Genomic DNA, 19,866 nt, shown 5'->3' on the forward strand with positions numbered 1-19,866 from the left:
TTTTGCCGCCCTAGGCAAAAAAATTTTGCCGCCCCCCCATATGTCCAGCCCACCATGTGACATCACAATGCCCCGCCCATATGCTCTGCCATATGGGCCAACGCCAGTCTTCACAAAGTGTCTTATCTGAAAAGACAGTGTGTTTACATTAAAAAGCCTACAGGCACAGGCTATAGACACCAGAACCACTACATTATGCTGTAGTGCTTCTGGTGACTATAGTATCCATTTAATGTGAGGTAAATTAGAGATTAGTGCCACTAATAATATATTGGATTGCCTACTTACCACCAGATGAGGACAAGAGGCTGATGATGGGCTCAGTCTGGCTCCACAGGTCTGGTGTAGAAGAGGCTCTCTAGAGACTGTTTTTAACAGTGCTCACAACAATTAACGAACAGGAAGCAGCTCCATTTTTTAGGGCCCCTTACACAGCTCAAGGTCTGGGCCCCCAGGGGGCATACGCCTACAATGCCCACCCATAAATCCACCTACATGGCCCATCCGTGAGTTGGGGATGTTTTATGTGTGCAATTTGTGTAAGGGATGTAGTGTGTTTATAGGGGATGTAGTGTGTTTTTGCTTGTAAGGAATGCATTGTATGTTTCTGTGTGTGTGTGTGTGTGTGTGTGTGTAAAGGGTGCAAGGTTTGTTTCTGTGTATGTAATTGAATGCAGTGTGTGTCTGTAAGGGGTGCATTAATTATGTAAGAGAACGTAAGGGATGAATTGTGTGTTTCGGGTGTGTCTGTGTGTGAGTAGGAATGCATTGTTTGTTTCTGTGTGTGGGGGGGGGATGCATTGTGTATATGTGTAGTGTAAAAGAGAGGGTTTGTGGGGTAGGATAGGGTCCTTATCCCCCCCTCCCTCCTATAGTGCTCCTTATCCCCCCCTCCCATAGTGCTCCTTATCCCCCCCCTCCCATAGTGCTCCTTATCCCCCTCCTCCCATAGTGCTCCTTATCCCCCCCCCTCCCAGAGTGGTCCTTATCCCAACCATCCCTCCCCTAGTGGTCCTTATACCCCCCCATCCCTCCCCTAGTGGTCCTTATACCCCCCCATCCCTCCCCTAGTGGTCCTTATACCCCCCCTCCCCTAGTGGTCCTTATACCCCCCCTCCCCTAGTGGTCCTTATAACCCCCCCCTCCCCTAGTGGTCCTTATACCCCCCCTCCCCTAGTGGTCCTTATACCCCCCCTCCCTTAGTGGTCCTTATACCCACCCCCCCTCCCTTAGTGGTCCTTATACCCCCCCTCCCTTAGTGGTCCTTATACCCCCCCTCCCTTAGTGGTCCTTATACCCCCCCTCCCTTAGTGGTCCTTTCCCCCCCCCTTAGTGGTCCTTATACCCCCCCCCCCTTAGTGGTCCTTATACCCTCCCCCCCTCCCTTAGTGGTCCTTATACCCTCCCCCCCTCCCTTAGTGGTCCTTATACCCCCCCTCCCTTAGTGGTCCTTATACACCCCCCCCCCCCCCTTAGTGGTCCTTATACCCTCCCCCCTCCCTTAGTGGTCCTTATACCCTCCCCCCCTCCCTTAGTGGTCCTTATACCCTCCCCCCCTCCCTTAGTGGTCCTTAAACCCTCCCTCCCTCCCTTAGTGGTCCTTACCCTCCCCTCCTGCCCATGTAGCGTGGCCGGGCGGCGCGGAACGCGGGACAGGAACCATTGTTTCCTGTACCCGGCCGCCGGCGGAATGACAGGAAATGCTCACTGAGTGAGCACTTCCTGTCATTCCGCCGGCGGCCGGGTACAGGAAACAAAGGTTCCTGTCCCCGTTCCGCGCTGCCCGGCCACGCTACATGGAGACCGGCAGGAGGGAGCGCCCTGCGCTTCCCTCCTGCCGGTCACTCAAACCCGGCCGCCCTCACACAGCAGTGCTGCACCGCCTGGGGCTTGCTAAAGCGCTCAGGCGGCGCAGCATGAGGAGGCGCACCGGGGACAGGGATCCGGCGCCCCCTAGTAAGTTGCGCCCTAGGCGGCTGCCTAGGTCGCCTTACAGGTGGCGCCGGCCCTGGGAGTATTGTACGCAGTACTGGAGACCGTATCTCCAGAAGGATATAGATACTTTAGAGTGAGTTCAGAGAAGGGCTACTAAACTGGTTCATGGATTGCAGGATAAAACTTACCAGGAAAGGTTAAAGGATCTTAACATGTATAGCTTGGAGGAAAGACGAGACAGGGGGGATATGACAGAAACATTTAAATACATAAAGGGAATCAACACAGTAAAGGAGGAGACTATATTTAAAAGAAGAAAAACTACCACAACAAGAGGACATAGTCTTAAATTAGAGGGGCACAGGTTTAAAAATAATATCCGGAAGGATTACTTTACTGAGAGGGTAGTGGATGCATGGAATAGCCTTCCAGCTGAAGTGGTAGAGGTTAACACAGTAAAGGAGTTTAAGCATGCGTGGGATAGGCATAAAGCTATCCTAATTATAAGATAAGGCAAGGGACTAATTAAAGTATTTTTAAAAATTGGGCAGACTAGATGGGTCGAATGGTTCTTATCTGCCATGACATTCTATGCTTCTACCCAATTACCTGGTGCAATGGGCACCCGTGGCAGCATCTGCCACATCCAGTCTTAGGAGCATGGGAGGAGTCAATGGTAAGACCTTAGGAAAGTGGTAATCAAACCTTGTTTGGGGTCAGACCCGGGTATTTTTGTAACCTAGTCACAACCCTGTTCTAATAACAAGCATAGGCTGCTATGGTGGTTGAACAGTTCCTTTTCTTAGAACAGAAACTAAAATGTGTATGGTTTTTACATATTTCTTGATATAAAGGATTTTTTTTTTTTAAATTAAGTGTGTAAGAAAGTAAAATATACACACTAAAATAGAGGCTCCAAATCCTATTCTCAGTGACAGTAAGATTGGGAAGTAATTTCAGTAATTACAGCTGACACTTACCCCATATCACAATGAGTGGCTCTTTCAGGCTGCTGTGATCCACGTGACAGGCGTAACTCTCTCCCTCCACTGGTTGTACTTCCACTGTGGCCCTGATCTGATAAGTACCGTCAGTATTGGGGAGAACCTGTTTGGCCTCATCCGTGGGAATCTCTATCCCATTTTTCTTCCAATTCACATCCACATCCCGGGGGTAAAACCCGTACACCTGGCAATGAAGCTCGGTGACCCCATCTGATTGCTGACTGAAAACCTTCACCTCTGGGCGAACTGAGATAAGAGAATGGGAAAATAATGTAAACACATTTAATTGTTTCTGGAGGAAGTTTGTAGAATGTCTTGCCTTTTTTTCATGCCGCACCAGTGTCATTGTGGCTAATTCCGCTGCCCGCACCTTCTCTTTGGCTGAGATCATCAATCTTGAAGATCTCAGCCAATCCAATGCTTTACCAAAGGTAGGTTATTAATTTATTTCTACAGTTGTTATAGCAATCTATTCAATATTACTCTCGTAGGAAGTGCTGTTATATGGTGTATACTTGATACTGGTTCTTGATCAAATGTGTAGCAGAGAAATCCTTTCAGCTCCTTATATTATTAGAGTTAAAATTGTTAAACAAAAAAGTGCAAATAATACTAAGAATAATGGTAAAACAGTATTAAATTATTAGCTGCTAAACACATAAAAGATTATTCCTAAAATCTTAGAACAAATAGTGCATTGAAAGTGTAAGCGCTTAGTAGATCGGTCCCATAGTAGATTCTAATTGGTGCTAATACAGATATATTAGCAATATTGTGCAGAGCCTATATGTCTATGCACACTTCCCCAGTGGTGTGCAAGATATATATATATATATATATATATATATATATATATATATATATATATATATATATATATATATATATATATATATATATATAGAAAGTAAGAATCAGGAGCACTCGCTTGGATTTTTCAACAGTGGATCAAGTGTTTAATCACAACTTTAACATCAACGTTTCGACCTTATCATCTTATCGTCTTTCGTCTTTATCATCTTATCATCTGGCCTGGAGGCACCCTGGTAATATACATTGCATATATGTTGCTTTAAGGTTGAGTGCCAGAGTCTGGACTATATATATATATATATATATATATATATATATAGAGAGAGAGAGAGAGAGAGAGAGAGAGTATTAAATAGGAATATACCAATAAACGTAAATTGTATAAAATAATAATAATGTATTATGTTCAAAACACTAACTATTGCTATAAATAGCTACTAACACAGTAAAAATAAGTGATGATGGGTTCCAATAATCACTAAATGATGCAACAGAGTCAGTGATATAAAAAAATAAGTAAAGTGTTCCTGTGGAATATATTACCACTCCTTCACAGGCAGCAAGACCCGTTTGGCAATTGGAGCCTTAACTGCTGGATGATATCCTTATGGAGGCTGATAATTTAAAAGCTTGTTCTTGTGTCCAGATTGATACTTTTGTAGCAGATGGATCCGTTAAAGCGGCACTGTCATGCCGAATCCCGTTTTTTTATTAACCCCCCCTCCCGCCTCCACTACATCCAATTGACCCCTTAGTCACCCCCAAATGCCCCTAAGCCCCCCACATTACCTATTTTTTATTCTTTATCTTCTGCCCCGATCTTTATTCAGGGTGCCGCCATCTTTGTGTGGGTAGATGAAGTCCCTGTGGGACACGTCATCTACCCACACTACACAGACTGTGAGATTCCCACACATGCCCAGTGAAACACCTGGACATGCGAACGGGAATTTCACCTATTCCTTCATTCATCAGACAGACGAATGAATGAATAGAAAAAATCAAACGAACAAACAAACACCGAATATCAGTGTTCGTTTGTTTGTTCGGTTTATTACAAGGAGGGAGCTACCGGCGTGCAGCTCCCTCCTTGTAATATGTAAAGACAGAAGCGGCAGGGAGCTGTGCTCCCCACCACTTCATAAGCCCCCAGGTCCCCCCCTCACTCTATGGGGGTCAATATGACCCCCATAATAGCATAAGGGAGATTAAAATCTCCCCAATGCCCCTACTCGCTATACCGAGAGTAGGGGCTGCTCACTGTAAAAAAAAATGGTAATGGGGGGGGGGGGAACGACCTACTGTCCTCCCCCCCGGCCCCTACCCCTGGGCGGCGGGTGGGGGCCATAATAGTAATAAGGGGGGGACCTACTGTCCTCCCACCCCCGGCCCCCACCCCTGGGCGGCGGGTGGGGGCCATAATGATAATGGGGGGGGGGGACCTACTGTCCTCCCCCCGCCCCCACCCCTGGGCGGCGGGTGGATGCACTAAGTAAATTCCCCCCCCCATTAAGGTGACTAGGGGTCCCCAAGCCCCTAGTCACCCACCCCCCACCCAAATAAAAATGCCCCTACCTACCCCCCTCACCCTAAAAAATAGTGAGGGGGGAATAAAATTTCTAACCTGTAAAGTAAAATTAAACTTACCATTCAACGTCTTCTTTTTTCTAAAATCTTCATTTTTCAGCCCCAAAAAAGGCCAAATAAAAAAACATCATACCCGTCGAACTAAAAATAAAAAACCAGAGCGAAAAAAAAAATAATCCATCTTCACCCATGCAGGGCTCCGCGCAGACTGAGCTCCGCAGGGCGGGGGATTCTCTTCTCTCCGTTAAACTTTTTCTTTGTCTCTGTGAAAGACAATCGTAAATCTGTCTTGACAGCTATGTAGTAGACTCTATACTGTATTAACCAGTGGAAGTTTATATTACCATATTGTATTGCATATTCATATTATACTGAATATTCATTGATTATTGTCATGCATGTTACTCATTATTATTATTTAAATTGTTAAAAATAAAAATGTATTTTATAAACAATTTGTGATTTTATTTATATGGTATACATTTCACTTACACGATACGTTCTTTGGGATCTGAGCATTAAAATAGTGGGTAATTCTCTCTGTTTACTATTATTATCCCATAAATATCCCCACAATGTGCAGGGGAAGAGCTGGATGGAATGGCAAACTGTGCAGAGGGAGGTGGAGAGCTGGATGGAATGGCAGACTGTGCAGGGGGAGGGGGAGAGCTGGGTGGAATGGCAGACTGTGCAGGGGGAGGTGGAGAGCTGGATGGAATGGCAGACTGTGCAGAGGGAGGGGGAGAGCTGGATGGAATGGCAGACTGTGCAGGGGGAGGGGAGAGCTGGATGGAATGGCAGACTGTGCAGGGGGAGGTGGAGAGCTGGATGGAATGGCAGACTGTGCAGAGGGAGGGGGAGAGCTGGATGGAATGGCAGACTGTGCAGGGGGAGGGGAGAGCTGGATGGAATGGCAGACTGTGCAGAGGGAGGTGGAGAGCTGGATGGAATGGCAGACTGCAGAGGGAGGGGGAGCGCTGGATGGAATGGCAGACTGTGCAGAGGGAGGGGGAGCGCTGGATGGAATGGCAGACTGTGCAGAGGGAGAGGGAGCGCTGGATGGAATGGCAGACTGTGCAGGGGGAGGTGGAGAGCTGGATGGAATGGCAGACTGTGCAGGGGGAGGTGGAGAGCTGGATGGAATGGCAGACTGTGCAGGGGGAGGGGGAGAGCTGGATGGAATGGCAGACTGTGCAGAGGGAGGTGGAGAGCTGGATGGAATGGCAGACTGTGCAGAGGGAGGGGGAGAGCTGGATGGAATGGCAGACTGTGCAGGGGGAGGTGGAGAGCTGGATGGAATGGCAGACTGTGCAGAGGGAGGGGGAGCGCTGGATGGAATGGCAGACTGTGCAGAGGGAGGGGGAGCGCTGGATGGAATGGCAGACTGTGCAGGGGGAGGTGGAGAGCTGGATGGAATGGCAGACTGTGCAGAGGGAGGGGGAGAGCTGGATGGAATGGCAGACTGTGCAGGGGGAGGTGGAGAGCTGGATGGAATGGCAGACTGTGCAGAGGGAGGGGGAGAGCTGGATGGAATGGCAGACTGTGCAGAGGGAGGTGGAGAGCTGGATGGAATGGCAGGCTGTGCAGGGTGGAGAGGGAGAGCTGGATGGAATGGCAGACTGTGCAGAGGGAGGGGGAGCGCTGGATGGAATGGCAGACTGTGCAGAGGGAGGGGGAGCGCTGGATGGAATGGCAGACTGTGCAGGGGGAGGTGGAGAGCTGGATGGAATGGCAGACTGTGCAGAGGGAGGGGGAGCGCTGGATGGAATGGCAGACTGTGCAGGGGGAGGTGGAGAGCTGGATGGAATGGCAGACTGTGCAGAGGGAGGGGGAGAGCTGGATGGAATGGCAGACTGTGCAGAGGGAGGTGGAGAGCTGGATGGAATGGCAGGCTGTGCAGGGGGAGGGGGAGAGCTGGATGGAATGGCAGACTGTGCAGGGGGTGGGGGAGAGCTGGATGGAATGGCAGGCTGTGCAGAGGGAGGTGGAGAGCTGGATGGAATGGCAGACTGTGCAGGGGGTGGGGGAGAGCTGGATGGAATGGCAGGCTGTGCAGAGGGAGGGGGAGCGCTGGATGGAATGGCAGACTGTGCAGAGGGAGGGGGAGCGCTGGATGGAATGGCAGACTGTGCAGAGGGAGGTGGAGAGCTGGATGGAATGGCAGGCTGTGCAGGGTGGAGGTGCAGAGCTGGATGGAATGGCAGACTGTGCAGAGGGAGGGGGAGCGCTGGATGGAATGGCAGACTGTGCAGAGGGAGGGGGAGCGCTGGATGGAATGGCAGACTGTGCAGGGGGAGGTGGAGAGCTGGATGGAATGGCAGACTGTGCAGGGGGAGGGGGAGAGCTGGATGGAATGGCAGACTGTGCAGAGGGAGGGGGAGCGCTGGATGGAATGGCAGACTGTGCAGAGGGAGGGGGAGCGCTGTATGGAATGGCAGACTGTGCAGGGGGAGGGGGAGAGCTGGATGGAATGGCAGACTGTGCAGGGGGAGGGGGGAGAGCTGGATGGAATGGCAGGCTGTGCAGAGGGAGGTGGAGAGCTGGATGGAATGGCAGACTGTGCAGGGGGTGGGGGAGAGCTGGATGGAATGGCAGACTGTGCAGAGGGAGGTGGAGAGCTGGATGGAATGGCAGACTGTGCAGAGGGAGGTGGAGAGCTGGATGGAATGGCAGACTGTGCAGGGGGAGGGGAGAGCTGGATGGAATGGCAGACTGTGCAGGGGGTGGGGGAGAGCTGGATGGAATGGCAGACTGTGCAGGGGGTGGGGGAGAGCTGGATGGAATGGCAGACTGTGCAGAGGGAGGTGGAGAGCTGGATGGAATGGCAGACTGTGCAGAGGGAGGTGGAGAGCTGGATGGAATGGCAGACTGTGCAGAGGGAGGGGGAGAGCTGGATGGAATGGCAGACTGTGCAGGGTGGAGGTGGAGAGCTGGATGGAATGGCAGACTGTGCAGGGGGAGAGCTGGGTGGAATGGCAGGCTGTGGAGGGGGGGGGTTTGATTTATAATGAGGAGGCAGAGAGAGCCAGGGGTAGCTGTATGCATAGACAGAGAACACTATGACTATCATAGCAGCTACCCATCTCCTGCCGGTATAACCCCGCCCCCCGATATAACCCCGCCCCCGTAGTACAGCTACCCATCTCCTGCCGGTATAACCCCGCCCACAGTATCTGCAGTACAGCTAGCCATCTCCTGCCGGTATAACCCCGCCCCCCGATATAACCCCGCCCCCAGTATCCGCAGTACAGCTACCCATCTCCTGCCGGTATAACCCCGCCCCCCATATAACCCCGCCCACAGTATCTGCAGTACAGCTACCCATCTCCTGCCGGCGTTGAAAGCTCTCATATCAGACACTCTGCGAAACGAATCCAGACAGAGGACTAAGGACAGTCTCCTCGACAACTGACACAAAGACAGCAAGTCGTTATCTGGCCATTCTTCCCGAAATTGGGAAAACTCCGCCCCACCAGCACAACCCCGCCCCCGCCAACATAACCCCACCCCCACATCACAACCCCGCCCCCGCCAACATAACCCCACCCCCACATCACAACCCCGCCCCCGCCAACATAACCCCGCCCCCGCCAACATAACCCCACCCCCACATCACAACCCCGCCCCCGCCAACATAACCGCACCCCCACAGCACAACCCCGCCAACATAACTCCACCCCCACAACACAACCCCGCCCCTGCCTAATACATACAGCCATATGTCTATGCTCACCCATACCATGCCCCCACCGTGTAGCCCCTCCCCTATCTCTCCCGTGTAGCCCCTCCCCCACACCCACCTCTCCTGTCCAGCTCCTCACCCATCCCCCGTATAGCTCCCCATACCCAGCCCTACCTCCCCTTGTAGCCCCTCCCCCATGCAGCCCCTCACCCATACCCAGCCCCACCTCCCCGTGCAGCCCCTCCCCCATACCCAGCCCCACCTCCCCGTGCAGCCCCTCCCCCATACCCAGCCCCACCTCCCCGTGCAGCCCCTCCCCCATACCCAGCCCCACCTCCCCGTGCAGCCCCTCCCCCATACCCAGCCCCACCTCCCCGTGCAGCCCCTCCCCCATACCCAGCCCCACCTCCCCGTGTAGCCCCTCCCCCATACCCAGCACCCACCTCCCCGTGCAGCCCCTCACCCATACCCAGCCCCACCTCCCCGTGCAGCCCCTCCCCCATACCCAGCCCCACCTCCCCGTGCAGCCCCTCACCCATACCCAGCCCCACCTCCCCGTGCAGCCCCTCCCCCATACCCAGCCCCACCTCCCCGTGTAGCCCCTCCCCCTTGCCGTGTAGCCCCTCCCCCATACCCAGCACCCACCTCTCCTGTCCAGCTCCTCCTTGCCGTACTGGATGTATTCTCTCAGTGATTCGATGCAGAGATTCTCCAGGTAATTCTTGGTTCTCTCCCCCTCTCTCTCCTCCGGGCTGTTGATTCTCTGTGTGGTGATCTGAGCCTGGTCTGTGAGCGGATAATAAACCCCGCGCTCGGTATCCAGAGCCAGCAAATCCTTCCCGTCATAACCGTGCTGATCATACCCCCCGATACTGCCATCATCTCTCAGCTCACAGCCGTACATCCGCTGGACAGAGTGATAACCTGCAAACACAGACACTGAGTGTGAGTGAGAGTGACAGGCGCTGAGTGTGAGGGAGAGTGACAGACACTGAGTGTGAGAGAGAGTGACAGACACTGAGTGTGAGAGAGAGTGACAGACACTGAGTGTGAGAGAGAGTGACAGGCGCTGAGTGTGAGAGAGAGTGACAGGCGCTGAGTGTGTGAGAGAGTGACAGACACTGAGTGTGAGAGAGAGTGACAGACACTGAGTGTGAGAGAGAGTGACAGACACTGAGTGTGAGAGAGAGTGACAGACACTGAGTGTGAGTGAGAGTGACAGACACTGAGTGTGTGAGAGAGTGACAGACACTGAGTGTGTGAGAGAGTGACAGACACTGAGTGTGTGAGAGAGTGACAGACACTGAGTGTGAGAGAGAGTGACAGACACTGAGTGTGAGAGAGAGTGACAGACGCTGAGTGTGAGAGAGTGACAGACGCTGAGTGTGAGAGAGAGTGACAGACGCTGAGTGTGAGAGAGAGTGACAGACGCTGAGTGTGAGAGAGAGTGACAGACGCTGAGTGTGAGAGAGAGTGGCAGACACTGAGTGTGAGAGAGTGACAGACGCTGAGTGTGAGAGAGTGACAGACGCTGAGTGTGAGTGAGAGTGACAGACACTGAGTGTGAGAGAGAGTGACAGACGCTGAGTGTGAGAGAGAGTGACAGACACTGAGTGTGAGTGAGAGTGACAGACACTGAGTGTGAGTGAGAGTGACAGACACTGAGTGTGAGAGAGAGTGACAGACACTGAGTGTGAGAGAGAGTGACAGACACTGAGTGTGAGAGAGTGACAGACACTGAGTGTGAGTGAGAGTGACAGACACTGAGTGTGTGAGAGTGACAGACGCTGAGTGTGAGTGAGAGTGACAGACGCTGAGTGTGAGTGAGAGTGACAGACGCTGAGTGTGAGTGAGAGTGACAGACGCTGAGTGTGAGTGAGAGTGACAGACGCTGAGTGTGAGTGAGAGTGACAGACGCTGAGTGTGAGTGAGAGTGACAGGCGCTGAGTGTGAGAGAGAGTGACAGACACTGAGTGTGAGAGAGTGACAGACGCTGAGTGTGAGAGAGAGTGGCAGACACTGAGTGTGAGAGAGAGTGGCAGACGCTGAGTGTTGAGAGAGAGTGACAGACGCTGAGTGTGAGTGAGAGTGACAGACACTGAGTGTGAGAGAGAGTGACAGACACTGAGTGTGAGTGAGAGTGACAGACACTGAGTGTGAGAGAGAGTGACAGACGCTGAGTGTGAGTGAGAGTGACAGACGCTGAGTGTGAGAGAGAGTGACAGACGCTGAGTGTGAGAGAGAGTGACAGACACTGAGTGTGAGTGAGAGTGACAGACGCTGAGTGTGAGTGAGAGTGACAGGCGCTGAGTGTGAGTGAGAGTGACAGACGCTGAGTGTGAGTGAGAGTGACAGACGCTGAGTGTGAGTGAGAGTGACAGACGCTGAGTGTGAGTGAGAGTGACAGACGCTGAGTGTGAGTGAGAGTGACAGACGCTGAGTGTGAGTGAGAGTGACAGACGCTGAGTGTGAGTGAGAGTGACAGACGCTGAGTGTGAGTGAGAGTGACAGACGCTGAGTGTGAGTGAGAGTGACAGACGCTGAGTGTGAGTGAGAGTGACAGGCGCTGAGTGTGAGTGAGAGTGACAGGCGCTGAGTGTGAGTGAGAGTGACAGGCGCTGAGTGTGAGTGAGAGTGACAGGCGCTGAGTGTGAGTGAGAGTGACAGGCGCTGAGTGTGAGTGAGAGTGACAGGCGCTGAGTGTGAGTGAGAGCGACAGGCGCTGAGTGTGAGTGAGAGCGACAGGCACTGAGTGTGAGTGAGAGCGACAGGCGCTGAGTGTGAGTGAGAGCGACAGACACTGAGTGTGAGTGAGAGCGACAGACACTGAGTGTGAGTGAGAGCGACAGACGCTGAGTGTGAGAGAGAGCGACAGACGCTGAGTGTGAGTGAGAGCGACAGACGCTGAGTGTGAGAGAGAGTGACAGACGCTGAGTGTGAGAGAGAGTGACAGACACTGAGTGTGAGTGAGAGTGACAGACACTGAGTGTGAGTGAGAGTGACAGGCGCTGAGTGTGAGTGAGAGTGACAGACGCTGAGTGTGAGTGAGAGTGACAGACGCTGAGTGTGAGTGAGAGTGACAGACGCTGAGTGTGAGTGAGAGTGACAGACGCTGAGTGTGAGTGAGAGTGACAGACGCTGAGTGTGAGTGAGAGTGACAGACGCTGAGTGTGAGTGAGAGTGACAGACGCTGAGTGTGAGTGAGAGTGACAGACGCTGAGTGTGAGTGAGAGTGACAGACGCTGAGTGTGAGTGAGAGTGACAGACGCTGAGTGTGAGTGAGAGTGACAGGCGCTGAGTGTGAGTGAGAGTGACAGACACTGAGTGTGAGTGAGAGTGACAGACGCTGAGTGTGAGTGAGAGTGACAGACGCTGAGTGTGAGTGAGAGTGACAGACGCTGAGTGTGAGTGAGAGTGACAGACGCTGAGTGTGAGTGAGAGTGACAGACGCTGAGTGTGAGTGAGAGTGACAGGCGCTGAGTGTGAGAGAGAGTGACAGACACTGAGTGTGAGAGAGAGTGACAGACACTGAGTGTGAGAGAGTGACAGACACTGAGTGTGAGTGAGAGTGACAGACACTGAGTGTGTGAGAGTGACAGACGCTGAGTGTGAGTGAGAGTGACAGACGCTGAGTGTGAGTGAGAGTGACAGACGCTGAGTGTGAGTGAGAGTGACAGACGCTGAGTGTGAGTGAGAGTGACAGACGCTGAGTGTGAGTGAGAGTGACAGACGCTGAGTGTGAGTGAGAGTGACAGACGCTGAGTGTGAGTGAGAGTGACAGGCGCTGAGTGTGAGAGAGAGTGACAGACACTGAGTGTGAGAGAGTGACAGACGCTGAGTGTGAGAGAGAGTGGCAGACACTGAGTGTGAGAGAGAGTGGCAGACACTGAGTGTTGAGAGAGAGTGACAGACGCTGAGTGTGAGTGAGAGTGACAGACACTGAGTGTGAGAGAGAGTGACAGACACTGAGTGTGAGTGAGAGTGACAGACACTGAGTGTGAGAGAGAGTGACAGACGCTGAGTGTGAGAGAGAGTGACAGACGCTGAGTGTGAGAGAGAGTGACAGACACTGAGTGTGAGTGAGAGTGACAGACACTGAGTGTGAGTGAGAGTGACAGGCACTGAGTGTGAGTGAGAGTGACAGACGCTGAGTGTGAGTGAGAGTGACAGACGCTGAGTGTGAGTGAGAGTGACAGACGCTGAGTGTGAGTGAGAGTGACAGACGCTGAGTGTGAGTGAGAGTGACAGACGCTGAGTGTGAGTGAGAGTGACAGACGCTGAGTGTGAGTGAGAGTGACAGACGCTGAGTGTGAGTGAGAGTGACAGACGCTGAGTGTGAGTGAGAGTGACAGGCGCTGAGTGTGAGTGAGAGTGACAGGCGCTGAGTGTGAGTGAGAGTGACAGGCGCTGAGTGTGAGTGAGAGTGACAGGCGCTGAGTGTGAGTGAGAGTGACAGGCGCTGAGTGTGAGTGAGAGTGACAGGCGCTGAGTGTGAGTGAGAGTGACAGGCGCTGAGTGTGAGTGAGAGTGACAGGCGCTGAGTGTGAGTGAGAGTGACAGGCGCTGAGTGTGAGTGAGAGTGACAGGCGCTGAGTGTGAGTGAGAGTGACAGGCGCTGAGTGTGAGTGAGAGTGACAGGCGCTGAGTGTGAGTGAGAGTGACAGGCGCTGAGTGTGAGTGAGAGTGACAGGCGCTGAGTGTGAGTGAGAGTGACAGGCGCTGAGTGTGAGTGAGAGTGACAGGCGCTGAGTGTGAGTGAGAGCGACAGGCGCTGAGTGTGAGTGAGAGCGACAGACGCTGAGTGTGAGTGAGAGCGACAGACACTGAGTGTGAGTGAGAGCGACAGACACTGAGTGTGAGTGAGAGCGACAGACACTGAGTGTGAGTGAGAGCGACAGACACTGAGTGTGAGTGAGAGCGACAGACACTGAGTGTGAGTGAGAGCGACAGACACTGAGTGTGAGTAAGAGCGACAGACACTGAGTGTGAGTGATATTGGGATTGTGCAGATGATGCAGGGAGTGGATGACTGACAAAACTCAGGAAGATTTCAATGACAGTCTGTAAGTGGCAGTGTGAGGGGAATGAGTGAGTGACAGTGTGAGTGAATGGTTAATGAGGAGCTGCTCAGCATTATAAAGTTGACACACAATGAAGGGAATTCATACCAAACATACTTTTACAATATGCTGTGATTACGGCACAGACCTAACCGCTATCCTGAATCCTTATCCTATGGTGACATCTAGTGGGCAATACTAGTAACTGCGGGTAGAAAAGATTCATTGGATTTATTTTAATCTGTGCACAACACATCCCTCTTTCCAAGTAATAGTCTGGACAATCTCTGAAATAGTTCAGTTTGCTGCAATGTTTTAGGGATTAAGAGATGTCCCTTCTATCTTACTTTTATATCAGAAATCAGCATTTATTTATTTTTTAACAAAACTATTAAAGGGACCCTATAGTCACTAGAACAGCTACAGCTTAATGCATTTGTTCTGGTGTCTATAGACTGTCCCTGCAGCCGTTTTGCTGATAACACTGCCTTTTCAGAGGAACACCTCCAGTGGCCACTCCTCAGACCTACATTTTAAGGGGGCAGGCCATCTAAATGCTGGCGCATTGTAGCATTTGCTGCACATGCACCCCTGCCATGCTTTGGGAGCAAAATCCTTGTAACAGGCAGGATAGGGTGCACAGAGTTTCTTACAGTTGCTACTTGTAGCATGACTTCACTAAAGCAGGAATAAAATCTACAAAAGTGGTATACAAAATGCAAACGGTGACACAAAGAGAAGGTAAGATACAAAAATTGGGCAGAAGGATGATTGAGTGGTAAAGAGGAGTTAACGGACACATAGGCCTACACACTACTGGAGGGGGGTTGACAAAACGAGTCTCTGCCTGTGTAGCCAGAAATCCTTGCACCAGCCTTGGTTGGAGTGTTCTTTAACCCCTTAAGGACACATGACATATGTGACATGTCATGATTCCCTTTTATTCCAGAAGTTTGGTCCTTAAGGGGTTAATGGCAGAGCAACAGCGACGCTGTTAAAATTGTATATTGAGGGGGCGGGCCTGATCTCGGAGCGGAGCAGTCGCACGTTACCGCAGCTCCTGCTCTAGTTGGCGGTTTCTTACTTATTCTCGACTAAAACAAGCACTTATTGACCTGAAACCAGCCACCGGACACCAGGGGACAACGCAAGCTACACATTCATGCCAAACACAATGCTTTTCGGGTCAGCCTCACACACGCGACATCTGCGGCCTGCAAGCCTGGCTAGAGTGGGAGAGACGGCCGCTCTCCCGCCGCGGCAACCAACAGGGATGCTCGAGCAAGGTACCCGTTCCCCCCCCCACAGACCGGCGGGGGTTATCCCGGTCTACAATGTGACAAGCAAAAATCACCTAACGACAGCAGATCCCACGAGGTTCAAGATGGCCGCTGAAAATCTCGCTATGAGTGGTGAGGGGCCGGCCGCCCGAGAATGGGAAACCAAATTCCTAACGGCATTTGATGAGATCTGCCAGCGGTTCTGGAGGAGAGTGGAGGCAAGGAGTCGACGTCTGACTGCACCCGCTCCCAAGGCGCAACCTCCAGACAGAACGCTGGCTCGGCAACCCACTCCCTGGCATAGATCTAAGAGGCTAAGTGCACCAACCTACAGACCCAACAAGAGGAGGTCCTACCGCCGCCCAAGACCCCGAAAATCACGCCTCACAGCGACACGACAGCGGATCCCTCCAGGGGAGACAATGGCCCCTGCTACGACCCAGGCTGGAGACGGTGAGAGGGGCTGGAGCATTCGATGGCCTAACGAAAATACCCCTTCCCACAGCCTTAACAACTTGCATGCCGCCCTGCACACCAGCCTGAGGCAACAACCCCGCACGGGCATGGGATAACTGTACAGCTCTTACAGCCTCGGAAAGCCGGCACCAGGTCCCACAGACTCGGACCTACCCAGGGATTACGAGACTTACATCTTGCACAGCTCCTGTCGTGACACCCTGCAACCGGCTGCTTTCATACGAAAAGAGGCAAGAACAAGGCACCCACCGGCGGGATATCCCTAAGGGGCAGTTGTTGCCACTGGGCGCTTAGCTAGCCCTGACGGACAAAACGATTACATTATTGCAAAGTGTAGTCTCTGAGTAATGTTAATGCTAATGTTCTAATGATGTTCTAATGTAATAACTGTATATAGGATATAGAATGCACACCATAACAATCTCAAAAAAATATTTAAATTTTATTATGTACAAAAAAGTACCAGAATGTAAACATATAAGAAAAAATAAATATAAACAAAGTAACAGAAGTAAAGGCAGATACAATAAAATAATAGTAATAAATTACCACAAAAATCCTTACAAGCCTCAGACAGAAACACGAGTCACCAAACCCCCCCAACGTTTCGGCACCAACTGGCTGCCTTTATCAAGGGTACCTGATAAAGGCAGCCAGTTGGTGCCGAAACGTTGGGGGGGTTTGGTGACTCGTGTTTCTGTCTGAGGCTTGTAAGGATTTTTGTGGTAATTTATTACTATTATTTTATTGTATCTGCCTTTACTTCTGTTACTTTGTTTATATTTATTTTTTCTTATATGTTTACATTCTGGTACTTTTTTGTACATAATAAAATTTAAATATTTTTTTGAGATTGTTATGGTGTGCATTCTATATCCTATATACATTTGAATATTTAACCCCTTAACACCGCAGCCAAATGTACAAGTTGTGAACAGAACAAAACGTAAACAAAACCTGGCATTTACGCTATATGTCTGTCCAACCGTAATTCACCTCTTTCATATTAAATGCACCCCCCCTTATTATATATCATTTTATTCAGGGGAAACAGGGCTTTCATTTAACATCAAATATTTAGGTATTGAACATAATTTAATATAAAAAATATATAAAAAAATGGGAGAAAAAAAGAATTTTGTAATTTTTTTTTTGTTCTATGTGACATTTTAACTGTGGATGTCAAAATACTGTTTGCTTTTACTGCAATACAATACACATATTTGTATTCAGCGATGTCTCACGTGTAAAACAGTACCCCCTATGTACAGGTTTTATGGTGTTTTGGGAAGTTACAGGGTCAAATATAGCACGTTACATTTTAAATTGAAATTCGCCAGATTGGTTACGTTGCCTTTGAGACTGTATAGTAGCCCAGGAATTAAATTTACACCCATAATGGCATACCATTTGCAATAGTAGACAACCCAAGGTATTGCAAATGGGGTATGTCCAGTCTTTATTAGTAGCCATTTGGTCACAAACACTGGCCAAAGTTAGCGTTAGTATTTGTTTGTGTGTGAAAAATGCAAAAAACGCCAATTTTGGCCAGTGTTTGTGACTAAGTGGCTACTAAAAAAGTCTGGACAAACCCCATTTGCAATACCTTGGGTTGTCTACTATTGCAAATGGTATGCCATCATAGGGGTAATTTTCATTCTTGGGCTACCATAGGGTCACAAAGGCAACGTAAGCAATCTGGCGAATTTTAATGTGAAAAAAATGAAACACAAGCCTTATATTTGACGCTGTAACTTTTGAAAACACCATAAAACCTGTACATGTGGGGTACTGTTGTACTCGGGAGACTTCGCTCAACACAAATATTTGTATTTCAAAACAGTAAAAAGTATTGCAGCAATAATATCGTCCGTGTAAGTGCTGTTTGTGCGTGAAAAATGCAGAAAACTTCACTTTTACTGGCGATATCATCGTTGTAATACATTTTACTGTTTTGAAACACTAATATCTGTGTTCAGCAAAGTCTCCCGAGTAAAACAGTACCCCCCATGTACAGGTTTTATGGTGTCTTGGAAAGTTATAGGGTTAAATATAGTGCTAGCAAATTAAATTCCCTATACTTTCGGCATGGGTTGGCAGGCAGGTCCCGCTAATTGTAATTAATTAGGATACCTAATTATGTAAAATTATTACATAAATATATGTGTAGAATTAATATATGTATATATATACATATGTGTATATATACGTATATATATATATAATTTTTTTTCATATTTTTATTTATATATAGGTATATATATAGTGATATATGCGTATATATTTATGTATATAGATATATATATATTATGATATATATATTATTTTGTCATACGTGTATTTTGATATAAATATATATATTAATATCACAATACAGTTAGAACGAAATAACACATCTATATATTTTTTAATTATTTATTTTTAAATATTTTTTTTATTTTATTTTTTTACGTATTTACATATTTTTTTTATATTATATATAAATATATATACAACAATAATTATATATATATTTGATCAGTATCAGTCTACGTGTAATTTGATATTAATATATATATTTATATATATATTAATATTTAAATACACGTCGTGTATGTGTAAATGTGTGTGTGTGTGTGTGTGTGTGTGTATGTGTATATATATATATATATATATATATATATATATACTTAGATCATATATATATATATAATATATATGATCTAAGTATATCTTATTTGTAACTGTAATTTTTTTAACTAATATTTTATTTTATTTTAGGACAGGGGGGCAATGACAGTGTCAGCCAGTGATTTCACATCACTGGCTGACACACAGGATCAGTGATCACAGTGACTGCCTGTCACTGTGATCACCTCCTGCAGATTGGGTAATTGACCACAGGGGGGAGTGCCTGGGTGGTACAAGCACTCCCCCCTTCCAATCTGCAGGGGGATCACTGTGCCAGTTACATGTGTCAGCCAATAGGCTGACACATGTAACACTGATCACAGTGACAGGCTGTCACTGCGATCAGAGAGCTCTGAGATCGCAGTGACAGCCTGTCACTGTGATCAGACTTCGCAGATCGCGGTCACTGACCCCAGGGGGACTGCCTGGGGGGCCAGGTAAGTCCCCCGACCGCGATCTGCAGAAGGGGAAAGCCGCCGGCCGCATGTGTCAGCCGATTTGAAATCGGCTGACACATGCTTAATACTGGTCGCAGTGACAGCCTGTCACTGCGATCAGAGACTGCAGATCGCGGTCACCGGCCACAGGGGGGGTTACCTGGGGGGCCAGGCATCCCCCCCCGACCGCGATCTGCAGCGGGCGATTAGCGCCGGCCACGTGGGCGGCCATTATGGCGAGGACGTAATATTACGCCCGCCGGCGTTTAGAGCCGGTTCCTGCAGGACGTAATATTACGTCCTCCGGACTTAAGGGGTTAAAGCACTTGAGGGAGTGCTTATATGGTTTGCACCTGGCTGTTTTTATATTGTTTTGTCTCTCCATGTGCTGTTGATTTGCTAATGTAATAACTGACCAAACCTGTTTGCATGTGGACTGAGGATTATCATGTCCTGCTCATACTGTGCCACTACGGGAAGTGCCTACCATGTTCCCATAAAATGCCTCCCAAATCTGGGCATAGGGTAACTCTGGACTTACCAACTGCGCAGCTGTAACGCTGGTGCTGCTTAGCAGTCTCTGGTTGCCGTACTCCCCACCGCAGAAAATCGCAGACCAAGTTTCGTGTTAACTTATGTTTTAACTATGTGCACTCTCTTGCATAGCTTTTTGTACCATGATCCTTAATGTGTTAGCGTGAAATATACTCTTCTACAAGAGGTCGGCCCCAGCCTGCTTACACTATAATTGTAGGCATGTAATAACCCACTCGCGTACTCTCATAAGCATGGCGGTCAGTACGTTTGGCTGGTAGCTCCGATTTCCCTTACACCTAGCCTCGCTTCTCCAACTCGTGCCACTAGTGTAGATGTGTCCTTCTGTAATATGACATGCTACTGTATACTCTCGATAACCTACAT

General features: G+C 49.5%; 1 protein-coding gene across 1 annotated transcript in view; it reads right to left on the reverse strand.

Annotated features, from left to right (window-relative positions):
- LOC134572530 (class I histocompatibility antigen, F10 alpha chain-like) overlaps positions 1–19,866 on the reverse strand; it is an 84,766-nt gene that overhangs the window by 23,641 nt on the left and 41,259 nt on the right. The window contains exons 3-4 of the mRNA XM_063431545.1: positions 9,667–9,945; positions 2,916–3,185 (exon numbers count right to left, since the gene is read on the reverse strand). Of these exons, the coding sequence (XP_063287615.1) occupies positions 2,916–3,185; positions 9,667–9,945 (549 nt within the window). The remainder of the gene's footprint in view (positions 1–2,915; positions 3,186–9,666; positions 9,946–19,866) is intronic.

This window comes from Pelobates fuscus, chromosome 9, assembly GCF_036172605.1.
Source record: "Pelobates fuscus isolate aPelFus1 chromosome 9, aPelFus1.pri, whole genome shotgun sequence".
Lineage (NCBI taxonomy): Eukaryota > Metazoa > Chordata > Amphibia > Anura > Pelobatidae > Pelobates > Pelobates fuscus.